The following is a 13,158-nucleotide window of genomic DNA, read 5'->3' as shown; positions in this document are numbered from 1 at the left end:
TTTTTTATTAAAGTACATTTGTTCTTTGTTGAAAAGGTGTTGATTATTTTGGATATTAAGGTAACTAGTTCTTTAAGACTAGCTGACACTATTTCTGCTTATTTATTCTTCTGTGTTTTCAGAAGTTTTCTTTCCAATTCCTCATACTAGGGAATGGAATAGGCTGAGAATTTTCTTTTATTCCTTCTTCAAAGGTTTTAAACTATATTCTTTGCCAGCAGTTAAATTCAATTTGGAGGGTTCTCCAATTTATTGGGGCTATCTCTACTCCTACTAATTATGCTATTGTTTCTATAGCAAAATAGTATTTATTTTCCTTTAGATGGTTGTATCTTATTTATGGAAAATTATTTAGTTTCAGGTACTTTTCTTGGTCCTGTGATTTATTTGGATGTTGCAATTGATTCATTTTTGTTCTGTTTACTTTAAGATCAAGTATCAGATTATGATTTATTTTAGCATTCTTAAGGGACAACATTTACTAGACTAGGTGCTGTTGCATTTGTCTTGTTGTTTTGCATTTATTGATTATGCAAGTCCACTGTATTGACTGTTCCTTTAACTGGTCTATCATGCTAATAATTTAATTTGTGTCTTCATTTTATTGAATATTTTCGCAAATGAGAGTTAATCTATGTCTTTAGCTAGAAGAATTTTGTGATTTTTAAAAAAAAAAAAAAATCCATATTTCTTTTGTTCTAAGATAATCAATTATTTGTTTTATAATTGGATTCAATTCTTAACTGTTACTCTGGGCTTCAAGATTGAGTTCTAAGACTAAAACTTTAAGCTTATACTAGTTTGGTTGTTCTTATTAAGGAACGAATTCCTGAATTCTTTCCCAAGTAACATGTTTATAATTGGAAATTTTTCAGTTCAAAATCAGCTCCCTAATATTGCGATGTACGTGCCGTATTCCAGCTTGGCTGGCAAGGGGCAGGTTAAGACTTCTTTGAAATTTATTTGGTTCTATTCAGTCCAAATTTCTTTGATTTTATTCCAGTAAGGCTAACACTCTCTTTTAAGTGTGTTTGGGTCCTATATATTTTGGGTTCTGTTGAAGCATGGCTGGGCACCCATGGGGTTCAAGCGCTGCTCAGACCTGGAATCTTCTGGGGTATTTCTTCCAGTTCCATTTTTAGGAAATGGGTTTTGGAGTTTTATTCAAACTATTCTGCCTTTTTTTGGTCAGTGATAGCATTATTTGTTTTCATTAGATACAATAAATGCATATTTTCATTTTTCTGTTTTCATTCAGATTATTTTCTGAGGATGCGGAATCTCATATGATTCACTTGCTCTTCAGGACATAGTTAGAGGTTCTTTTTTTCAAAAGCTCTTGATTCCTCACACAAGGGTCACCTTTTTTAGGTTTCCAGATAGTTTGTGTCACTGTCTTTGTCTCTATCAGACAAGGGACAATTTTATTGTGTTCCGTTTGTCGGTACCTTTAGTCTCTATTATTTCCTTCAGTGGCTATATATGCATAGAAGTTTTAGGTCTTATGGCCACAGCATTGGATTTAATTCCCTTTGCTCATTTTCAATAGAAAGAACCTTTTCCAGTCTTTTATGCTGAATTATGGTGCAGGGATTCTAGGATTTCACATTTTAAATCTTCGAATTCTAATATTTATCTCTTGATTTGATGGTTAAGATCACCATCATTTAGTTCTACAGGTCTCTTCGTTTCTTTCAACCTGGACCATGATCTCTACAGATGCGAGTCTTTTTGGTTGAGAGGCTGTCTGGGGATCTCTGTCAGCACAAGGGGTTTGGAAATCTCAGGAGGCGAGATTACCATTTGATATTTTAGAACTCCGTGTTTTCTCAGAATTTTTCAGTTAATTTCTTTTTGAAGAAGAGACGTTTAATGTTTTTCAAACAATATCACTACTATGGTGTATGTCAATCATCAGAGTAGGACTATCAGCCCTTAGGTTGTGACAGAAGTGTCTCGGATATCAGCTTGGGCTAAATCCAGCTCCTATCTAAATTCTGTGTTTTTTTTCCCAGGTATAGATATTTGGGAAGCGGATTATCTCTGTTAATCCATCTTTTCCTCCGGGAGAATGGTCTCTCTTACCCAGATATGTTTTTCATCTCATCTGAATAAAGAACTTCCCAGGGGCCTATTAAGGTCCGGGAATCTTCAGGCGGAAGTAGTGTATGCATTGATATTTCTTTGGAATTATCTTTTTGCCTATTTCTTTCCGCCTCTAGTTTTTCTTCCAAAATTCTTATGGAGTATTTGTTTGTTATGCTGGTAGTTCCAGCATGGCCTCTCAGGTTTTGGTATACGAATCTCATTTGGATGGCCAGTTGCCAACGTTGGACACCTCCGTTTAAACCAGACCTTTTCTTTCTCAAGACCATTTTTTTCCATCAGGTTCTCAAATCATTAAATTTGAAAGGATGGAGATTGAACGCTTGGTTTTTAGTCATAGAGGTTTTTCTGACTCATTGATTAATACTATGTTTCAGGCTCATAAAACTGTCTCTAGAAAGATTTATATTGAGTCTGGAAGACCTACTTTTCTTGGCATTCTTTTAAAATTCATAGAATTTTATTATTTTTTCAGGTTGGTTTGGATAAGATTTTGTCTTCAGTTCTTTGTTAAGGACAAATCTCTACTCTTTCTGTTCTTTTTATTACAGAAAATATTGCTAATCATCCTGATATTCATTGTGTTGTGCAGGCTTTGGTCCATATCACGCCTGTCATTAATTCAATCTCTCCTCTTTGGAGTCTCAATTTGGTACTGAGGGCTTTACAGGCTCCTCCGTTTGAAACTATGCATTTTCTGAACATTAAATTACTTTCTTGGAAAAGTATTGTTCCTTTTGGTTATTTCTTCTACTAGAAGAGTTTTTGAGTTATCTGCTCTTTTTTTGTGAATATCCTTTTCTGATTTTTTTATCAGGAAAAGGCAGTGTTACTTCCTGATATTTATCACTTTTTTCAGGTTTTGATTCATATCAAACCTGTCATTAAGCCAATTTCTCCTCCTTGGAGTCTTAATTGGGTTCTGAAGGTTTTTCAGGTTCTTCTATTTTGAGCATATGCTTGCTCTGGACATTCATTACTTTCATGGAAAGTATTGTTCTTTTTGGACATCTCTTCAGCTAGAACAGTTTTTTGAATTAGCTGCTCTTTCTTGTGAATCTCCTTTTCTGATTTTTCATCAGGATAAGGCGGTGTTGCGAACTTCTTTTAAATTTTTACCTAAGGTTGTGAATTCTAACAACATTAGTAGAGAAATTGTGGTTTCTTCATTGTGTCCTAATCCTAAGAATTCTAAGGAAAGATTGTTTCATTCTTTGGATGTAGTTAGAGCTTTGAAATATTATGTTGAAGCTACTAAAGATTTCCGAAAGACTTCTAGTCTATTTGTTATCTTTTCCGGTTCTAGGAAAGGTCAGAAGGCCTCTGCCATTTCTTTGGCGTCTTGGTTAAAGTCTTTGATTCATCATGCTTATGTCGAGTCGGGTAAAACTCCGCCTCAAAGGATTACAGCTCATTCTACTAGGTCAGTTTCTACTTCCTGGGCGTTTAGGAATGAAGCTTCGGTTGATCAGTTTTGCAAAGCAGCAACTTGGTCTTCTTTGCATACTTTTACTAAATTCTACCATTTTTATGTGTTTTCTTCTTCTGAAGCAGTTTTTGGTAGAAAAGTACTTCAGGCAGCTGTTTCAGTTTGATTCTTCTGCTTATAATTTCAGTTTTTTTCATTATAAGATTTAAACTTTGTTTTGGGTGTGGATTATTTTCAGCGGAATTGGCTGTCTTTATTTTATCCCTCCCTCTCTAGTGACTCTTGCGTGGAAGATCCACATCTTGGGTATACATTATCCCATACGTCACTAGCTCATGGACTCTTGCTAATTACATGAAAGAAAACATAATTTATGTAAGAACTTACCTGATAAATTCATTTCTTTCATATTAGCAAGAGTCCATGAGGCCCACCCTTTTTTGTGGTGGTTATGATTTTTTTGTATAAAGCACAATTATTCCAATTCCTTATTTTTTATGCTTTTGCACTTTTTTCTTATCACCGCACTTCTTGGCTATGCGTTAAACTGATTTGTGGGTGTGGTGAGGGGTGTATTTATAGGCATTTTGAGGTTTGGGAAACTTTGCCCCTCCTGGTAGGAATGTATATCCCATACGTCACTAGCTCATGGACTCTTGCTAATATGAAAGAAATGAATTTATCAGGTAAGTTCTTACATAAATTATGTTTTTTTGGGTTCTTCGAGTTTTCCTTTTCTCGCCAATGTTCTCCAACTTCACATCAAGGAAGAATGGAATGGGACTTTGTGGACATTATATGGACCCTACGGCAAAGCCCATTGGCTAGAATCTTATGCCCATCTCAACTATGTTATATCATTGACTAATATTTTTCTCTATCTTATACTATATCTGCTGTTTAACTTGTGTGTTCTTTAAAAACTGCCTGAGCTTTAATAGTCTAGATTATTCTGTCACAAAGCTTTGAAAATTGTAATTTTATTATAGGCACATATTTTGTTAGTTCAAAGCAAAAAGGACCAGCCAACTAAAGAAGAAATGGCAGACTGAATAGGTTTGAAATAAACCTGTCAAAGTGGGACCAGTCTGCAGCATTTCAAATTTCCTGTGAATTGGAGGATTTTACAAATGCTTTAGATGCAGATTCTTCTCTGAGTAGGCAGAAAATGATTGTTTACACCAGCCAGGGTTGTGATCTATTAATACCACCTAGCGATAGTGATAGGAATGTTAATAGACTCCCAAGACGAGGGGACACAGAAGCTCTACTTACTAAAAGATAAGCTTTCTGGATCTTCAATGTATGTACACTAGTCCCAATAGGTTTCAATATTAAGCAGATATTTACTTTTGGCAATGATCGCTTTCCTCACTATAGTATTAATAATGTATTTGATTCAAACTATAGGGGAATTGTACAATAGTGTAATTAGGATGCTGAATATACGCTCAGCGTGGTCTTATTGATTTCATATTAGATTTAAGTTTTAGCAGATATGTTGTAACAGTGTATTTAAGGTATGCAAAAATAAATATAATCATGTTTGAGCAGGTACTTTCCCTTTAAATTGAGTTACACGTTATACCTTGAAGGTTTCTTTTTCACCTATCATAATGCTCCTTTGTAAATAACTACCTGGGTAGGGGTTAAAGGGATAGTCTAGTCAAAATAAAACTTTCATGATTCAGACAGAACAGGTAATTTTAAGCAACTTTCTAATTTACTCCTATTGTCAATCTTTATTCATTCCCTTGGTATCTGTATTTGAAAAAGCAAGAATGTAAGCTTAGGAGCCGGACCATTTTTGGTTCAGAACCTAGGTAGTGCTTGCTGATTGATGTCTAAATGTAGCCACCAATCAGCAAGCGCTACTCAGGTGCTGAACCAAAAATGGGCCAGCTCCTAAGCTAACATAAAGATACCAAGAGAACAAAGAAAATTTGACAATAGGAGTAAATAAGAAAGTTCCTTTAAATTGCCTGCTCTATCTGAATCATAAAAGTTTAATTTTGACTAGACTATCCCTTTAAGAGATACAGGTCTATGATTAAGGCAGTGTCCCGCCGAAACGCATAATACCGTGTCTCTTATCCATGGATATTTTATCTTAGTGCTGATTTGGATGTTTCTTAATAAATTGAAATATTTTAAGTTCCGTACTCACAATTTTTTCTGGTATAGTGATAGGCAAGACAGGTTTATGAAGAGGAAAAAAAAAAATTAGGAGTTTAGAGGATAGATCTCAAAGAAGCGGTTTTAAGCAGTTTTTTCTGGCAGCTTTCATAATTCAGGTAGAGCATGCAATTTTAAACAACTTTCAAATTTACGTTTATCATCAAATATGCTTTGTTCTCTTGGTATTCTTTGTTGAAAGCTAAATCTGCAAATTTCTAAGTCCTTAAAGGCTGCCTCTTATCTCGGTGTATTTTGACAGTTTTCATAGCTAGACAATGCTAGTTCATGGCTGCCATATAGATAACACTGTGCTCACTCCCGTGGAGTTATTTATGAGTCAGCACTGATTGGCTAAATTGCAAGCCTATCAAAAGAACTGAAATAAGGGGGGCAGTCTGCAGAAGCTTAGATACAAGGCAATAACAGAGGTAAAAAGTATATTAATATAACAGTATAATGCATACTAAAGGGATTATCTATCTTTTTAACAATAAAAATTCTGGAGTAGACTGTCCCTTTAAGGGAAAGAGCATTATTGAGACCAGGTCTACATCGCAGAAAAGGGAATATTTTGGAGCCCATGTTTGTTTTTGTTTGTTTTTTGTTCTAATGGTTTTAAGGAGCCAACAAACTTGGTCATGTTTACCAATGGAGACATTGTCAATATGTTTGTGACCTGCTGAAATAGCTGAACAGCAGTAAGCAATACTGGCACTGAAGAGGGAAGACAAATAATTACAGATATTATTTAGAGGATCCAAAAACCCTGGTGCGCCCCAGCTAGACCATTTGTTCCAGGCAACAACTTTGTGGTACCAGTGACCAATGAATTTGGAGGAGAGATATTTCAGAAAGGCCTTGGAAGTGCCAGGCTGAAATTGTCTAGGGACAGTGAATGATTTACAATGAGATAATGGGGAATGTCCCAGGAGGTCCAGAAGTAAGTTGAGAAGGGGGGAAGAAGTATGGAAGAGAGCAGTAGCGGACCTACTCAACAGAGGGCCCTGGTGCAAGGTTTTTTTTGGGGCCCCCAAAGGTAATTTAGTTAAAAGCAAAAGTAATAAAATACATTCTAGTCTGTATAATTATTTTGAGGATAGATAAATGGACCTGCTACTTGCATTTATAAAAGGCTTCCCTGCATTACAATTGTACACATTCTGTGTATGGTTATGTATAGACTGGCTGTTATGGGCCCCCTCCAGCTCTTGGGCCCTGGTGCTACTGCACCTACTGCACTAATGGTAGTACCGCCCCTGGAAGGGGGGATAGTTCTAGAGTAGAAGGATGCCAAGGCTGAGTTGGTGAAAGGGGAGTTGTTAGAATAAGTGAGATAAGGTGTCTTTCATGATTCACATAGAGCCTACAATTTTAAACAACTTTCCAAGTTACTTCTATTATATAATTTATTTTGTTCTCTTGCTATCCTTTGTTGAAAAGCATACCTAGGTAGGCTCAAAAGCTGGGGGCTAGCTGCTAATTGGTGGCTGCACATATATAACTCATCATTGGCTTACCAAGGTGTTCAGCTGGCTCCCCTTAGTGGATTGCAAGAATATAAAGCAAAATTGAGAATAGAAGTAATTTGGAAAGTTATTTAACCCTTTCACTGCTGAGCTATTTCCACCCATGTGCTGAGCTGTTTTGGATATTTTAAGTGCTGCTCACATTTAAGCCCACACATTATATGTTCAGCAGACCCAGCAGGTTCACACTATACCATTTTTTTATGTACATATTTTGACACGTGAAAACTCAACAACAAAATGTGTAAAAAAAAATGTATATTTTAATAAACAGGGTTGTAAAAAGTTTTTTTTTCTTCTAAACTCTACTGAAATAAATGCACATTTATATATACCAGGTAATCACTATTACCACAGTGATCACCTGGCTATAAAAACCTGCACAGGGGCTTTATTTCAAAGAAGGGCTTCTGGGTGTTAAAACAAGGGGTTTATCAGTGCCTAGAGATCTCCTGTCTGCAAAAAGTGTAGGGATATTTTATTATGTATATGTGCTTTAAGGTTTAACACACCATTTGAAAGAGAAGGCGACTTCCTTTCAAATGGTGGCGGTTTCTAATGGTTTTAAATACCTCTGTTCAGCTGCCTGAAGGCCTATGGAGCTGCCTTCCATGCATGGGCGTGGTGACATCGGATTCCCCCGGCAATGCCGGACCACTAGACCACCAAAGATTTAGCGGGATGACAACATGTGGTTTCTCATCTGTCATCATGTGCAGTTAAAATTGTATGTTCTGTCTGACTCTATAAGCAATACATTCGGCCAAAAGGGGGTGGGAATTTATCCTGGCTTATACGGGGGGGGGGATTCCTGAGTAATCTAGGAATATTGTTTTTGGATTGGGAGGAGTTACAGTGAGCTCTTTTGTGGCACGCAAATTAGATTAAGTAAAAAAAATCTGATGAAAATTTGTCAGTGATTCAAGAAAAATTGTCAGAGAATTCCTCTTTAGAGGGAGAGGAATTCTCTAAGTAGGGTTTTTTATGAGCCTGAAGAAATTCAAACACAGAATTTTTAAGAGAGAATCTTGAAAGATGAGGCTCAGAAAAAGGTATGCCCTGAAGTGTGGCTCTGAAATCTCTCAGGGGTTCTGGCGCTTACAAAATTATTTAAAACTGGTAATTGCAAATTAATTGAATTTGTTATAAAATAGGGGACAAATTTGTGGTCATATTTTGCTTTTCTCTTTGGCAGCAACCTTTAGCTTTAGTGAAGGTCTGAAAAGCCTGGGAATAACCTGGGCATTTTAGTTTGTTTGATTTGGTTTTCCTCTTACAAATTCCATATTTCAAACAATGAACTGATTCAAAATGTGAAATAAAAATATCTACTTGCATACAAGGGTGGCTGATGGGAGGAGTGGCACCCATTGTATCTAAACGAAAAGCTCAGATAATCTAATATTACATTATAATCATAGCATTTAAAGGGACGTGAAACTAAAATCATTTATTTCATGATTCAGATAGAGCAGGCAATTTTAAACAACTTTCAAATTTACTTCTATTATCACATTAACTTTTCTTGTTGGTGTTTGTTGAAAAGCAGGGAGGTAAAGCTCAGGAGCATGCACGTGTCGGGAGCACTATATGGGCAGCAGTTTTTCAAGAATGTTATGCATTAGTAAGAGCACTAGATGGCAGCACTATTTCCTGTCATGTGGTACTAATGTTATGCATTAGTAAGAGCACTAGATGGCAGCACTATTTCCGGTCATGTGGTACTAATGTTATGCATTAGTAAGAGCACTAGATGGCAGCACTATTTCCTGTCATGTGGTACTAATGTTATGCATTAGTAAGAGCACTAGATGGCAGCAATATTTCCTGTCATGTGGTACTAATGTTATGCGTTAGTAAGAGCACTAGATGGCAGCACTATTTCCTGTCATGTGGTACTTAATGTTATGCGTTAGTAAGAGCACTAGATGGCAGCACTATTTCCTGTCATGTGGTACTAATGTTATGCGTTAGTAAGAGCACTAGATGGCAGCACTATTTCCTGTCATGTAGTACTAATGTTATGCATTAGTAAGAGCACTAGATGGCAGCACTATTTCCTGTCATGTGGTACTAATGTTATGCATTAGTAAGAGCACTAGATGGCAGCACTATGTCCAATTCCTGCTATGTAGTGCTCCTGACACTTATCTACCTACCTATACTATGGGAACAAATGGGAAATCTGATAATGGAAGTAAATTGGAAACTTTTCTAGAAATGATATGTTCTGTGTGAATCCTACAATACATTTTTAGGGTTTCATATCCATTCCATTTGAGTATATATCTGTTAATGTGTGGAATCCTTATTTTTTTACATTTAAAGGTGACCGTTAATGGAACTGTGCATCAGCCCAGCCAGTCAAGCCTCACTAAGAAGCTCGCTAAAGCTACTGCGGCTGCGGCGGCCCTTCTGGGCATGGGAACATTATCAAAGGACAGTGTGACTTCAACCACTTCAACCACCCCCTTTTTAAGTGCCGCCGCCAGCAATTCATAGGATGATTAATGTATGAGGACATTTCATGCAAATCTGTATCATTTTAAAATAAAACGTGTTTGTTTTTGTTTTTTTTTACGATTACAATTAAAAAACAAGTCTGGGCTCATTTAATTATTTGTATATAAATATTTTTTATATATATATTTGTCATGTTTTTGGGCTACACATTGGTGTAAAAATGAAGTCCCTTTTTTTTTTTTTTTTATTCTCCCTCAAGAAAATGTTGTATGTAAGTAGCTTTTTAAATAGCTAATCTAAATGTTTGCTGGTGTTGCATTTATAAATACTAAGAGCTTGTTTTACTGGTGTCCAAAGGATTTCGCGCCATATGTTCCAAAAATGTTTTAAGCACTGTAAAAAATGTCCAAGTTTATGTCTGAAAACCAAAAGGTGGCATAAAGCTCTCTTCATATTCTATTTAATTGCAGGTACATTAGACACTTTCTCTTGTGTGGGTCTGCGGATAAGAAATGGAATAACAGTAGAATGCATGTTCTCATTACTACACAGAGTGAAATAGTCCCTTGTGTTAGTCCCATTATTTTGAGGACATGATTTTCTGTTTAAGTGCAATTCATTTGAGATTTTCTTAAATGTTAACAATGCTGCTGTTGTAGTTTAAACATTTCGGACTCTCTAGTCTCTGTATTCTGCTTGCTTGTTGTTTTTGTTTTCTTTTTCAATTAGAATGTGAAAATTGAATGTAGTTTAATTTTGGCCAGAATTGGCTTGTAACATACATTTAATTGCTGTACATAAGCTCAATTAAAGTGTATAAAACATACGCCTGTTTGTTTATTATTAGAAATGCCAGTATCAAACGTTCATTTTGGTACAGAAGTCTGAGTACATCACAACCAACTGGTTTTATTTCACTATTTTTTAAAAAGCAGAGAATTGTATAATTATACTTACACAAATAATTTTAGTATCTTCATTTAGAATTTGTGTCACACTATTTGCATATACATTTTCAAAACTATGACAATATATATATATATATATATATATATATATATATATATATATATATATATATATAATTTAAAAGGTAGTTTCATAGCACACAAGTTGTATTTGTTTTTTATTATTAACACTTCATATTCAAAAAATATGGTACTGCTAGTGCTGCATGTGCTCCTGTTAGGGTCTCCAAAAAAAGAACATTAGTTGAAATAATATCTTCCAATCATGTTAAAGGAGTTTAGCAAAGCTATTTTAGGACAATTTGATGATCTAATTTCCCTTAAAAACCCTCCCACAGCCAAATTGCAACTAAGCTGAATATTTCTAAGGGGTCAGTACAATGCACACTGAGGAAATTTTCTGAAATCAAATCCTTTTCATCCAAAGCAAGACCAGGCAGACGGTCCTAGGGTTGCCACCTCAGCCATGTTTTCCTGGACACGTATGAGTTACACATGCTGCAGGGAGGAACATGTATTGTGTTTCTGGACTGCACTATTCATATTCCTCCCTGCACACCCTGCAGCATGTGTAACTTATAAGTGTTCTGTATTTTAAGGGACAGGTGGCAACTCTAGGCAGACCTAAAGTGACCACACCAGAGTATCAAGTGAGCATCACTACAGAATAGAACAGCATCTGCATACACAATTTAAGCTAAGCTGAATTTCCTACCCCAGTAAGCAAAAGTGCAGTTCAATGGCGACAGTGTTTAAATGAACTACTTCAATTGTATTGAGCACTAGGTGTGTGACAAACCACAAATCTTTGTATTTATCTGCTGTTTGCAAAATGTGGTTAAATGTCCCACCCTAAATATTTGAGCAGCAAGAAAACATGCCAGTGTCATTGTTCAAATGAACTTTTAAATTTTTTTTATATGGGGACACAAAGCCAGCTATGAGTACACCATGAGCTGAAATACGTCAGCTGACCTTGACATAAGTTACTGACATTGCACTATTTTAAAATTGTTATCAATAAATTGAACAATTTAGTACACTGCTTGGTGCAGCTCGATTTACTTCTTTATTTTCTTCTTGGAGTGATGGGGCACTGGGTCCCAAGTCAGGTCTGAGCCCACAAATCATATAAAAAAAATTTAATAAACTTGATAGTAGAGCACCTCTGAAATCTATAACCTCTCTCCTCAGAGGCCAATAACAAACTGAAGAGGGAGAGGAGGTGGGAGGGGCTAAAGCTCTGTGAAGTTTTTTGACCACCTTCTGAACTAGAACTCTCATCACCTAAGAAGGAAAAACCTGACACATAAACGTCAAATAGTGCACATACTGGTACATGGGCCAAGAACGTATAAAAACAATGCGCGCATAACCCGATGCACCACAAGTAGAGGCACAAAAGAAATGCCAACATGCGCAAATACAGACGAGTATTAAAAAAGAAAGCGCAAACAAAAAGCTGGTGTGCGCTAACAGGAAAAAAGCACAAAAGAAAGGCTGACATGCTAAACATAAATACTTATTTCATCCTATGTAGGCCTTGAGGTGCGTTAAGTCACTTATATAGCCAAGCTAAAAATGCCTGATATAATGGTCCCTAGGCTATGATATACTCATAAGCAAGTAGCTTGCAATAGCTTACAGGCTAAGCAGGTGCCAACAACAACCCCACTTGCCTGATAGGCACCCATATTACTGGACTTACAATAAGCAGAAAAAAATGCTTCCAGTAGATAGCCTTCGGGCAGACTTGCTGGGCCTATGGCTCTTATCTGCCGCCAATATCTATGTTTCTATGTAGCCAATCCAGTGCTGTCCACATGACAGCATAGGGTATATATGTATATAAAATAACTTGTCAGCACTCATCAGTGTTAATAATCGATTGTTTAGAACAATGTCCTGAATTTAAATTGTATACAGGACAAGGGTGCATGGGGATAGTAAAAAAAGATAGGCTATCCTATCTAGCACCTAATTACAAATAATTAAATATGAAGGGTAGGCCGAAATGGCAGACCACCACTCTTAAAAATACACCCTAAACAGAGAATATAGTAATAAACTGAAATTTCTAATTTATTAGTTAGTCACATAGGCGTAACATTAATTAAACCACTCATCAACCATAGTGCACTTATGGAACAATATAGAGAGCTCTCAAAATAAATAAAAAAATATATACTGTACCTGTAGAACTTCCTGAAACAAAGGATCCAATTCAATTTGATAGCTAAGGTGGTAAGCGGTAAGGATAAAAGTTAATTATCCCCACAAGCGATTGTCAGGGTACTTGTGTGTAACATTAAATAAGCTACAGATATATCATAGATATTTGATATTTAATTTAGTAGCTAAAAATCCATGTGAGATGGGCTTGACGGGGGAGACACCCCCTTCTTCCTAATTACAATGCATCCAGGTGAGATAAAAGAAAAGCCATTTGGTTTAGTTAAAAGGCATGTGGTATAATCAGATCAGGCAG

General features: G+C 36.2%; 1 protein-coding gene across 1 annotated transcript in view; it reads left to right on the top strand.

Moving 5' to 3' along the window:
• SON (SON DNA and RNA binding protein) overlaps nt 1–10,528 on the top strand; it is a gene marked incomplete in the record, with an annotated part of 747,918 nt that extends 737,390 nt beyond the window's left edge. The window contains 1 exon segment of the mRNA XM_053705170.1: nt 9,568–10,528. Coding sequence (XP_053561145.1) covers nt 9,568–9,741 — 174 coding nt within the window.
• Between the last annotated feature and the right edge of the window lie 2,630 nt (nt 10,529–13,158).

Source organism: Bombina bombina, chromosome 3, assembly GCF_027579735.1.
Source record: "Bombina bombina isolate aBomBom1 chromosome 3, aBomBom1.pri, whole genome shotgun sequence".
NCBI lineage: Eukaryota > Metazoa > Chordata > Amphibia > Anura > Bombinatoridae > Bombina > Bombina bombina.
Note: the sequence above shows the minus strand (reverse complement) of the source record. Positions and strands in the feature narration are given on the sequence as shown.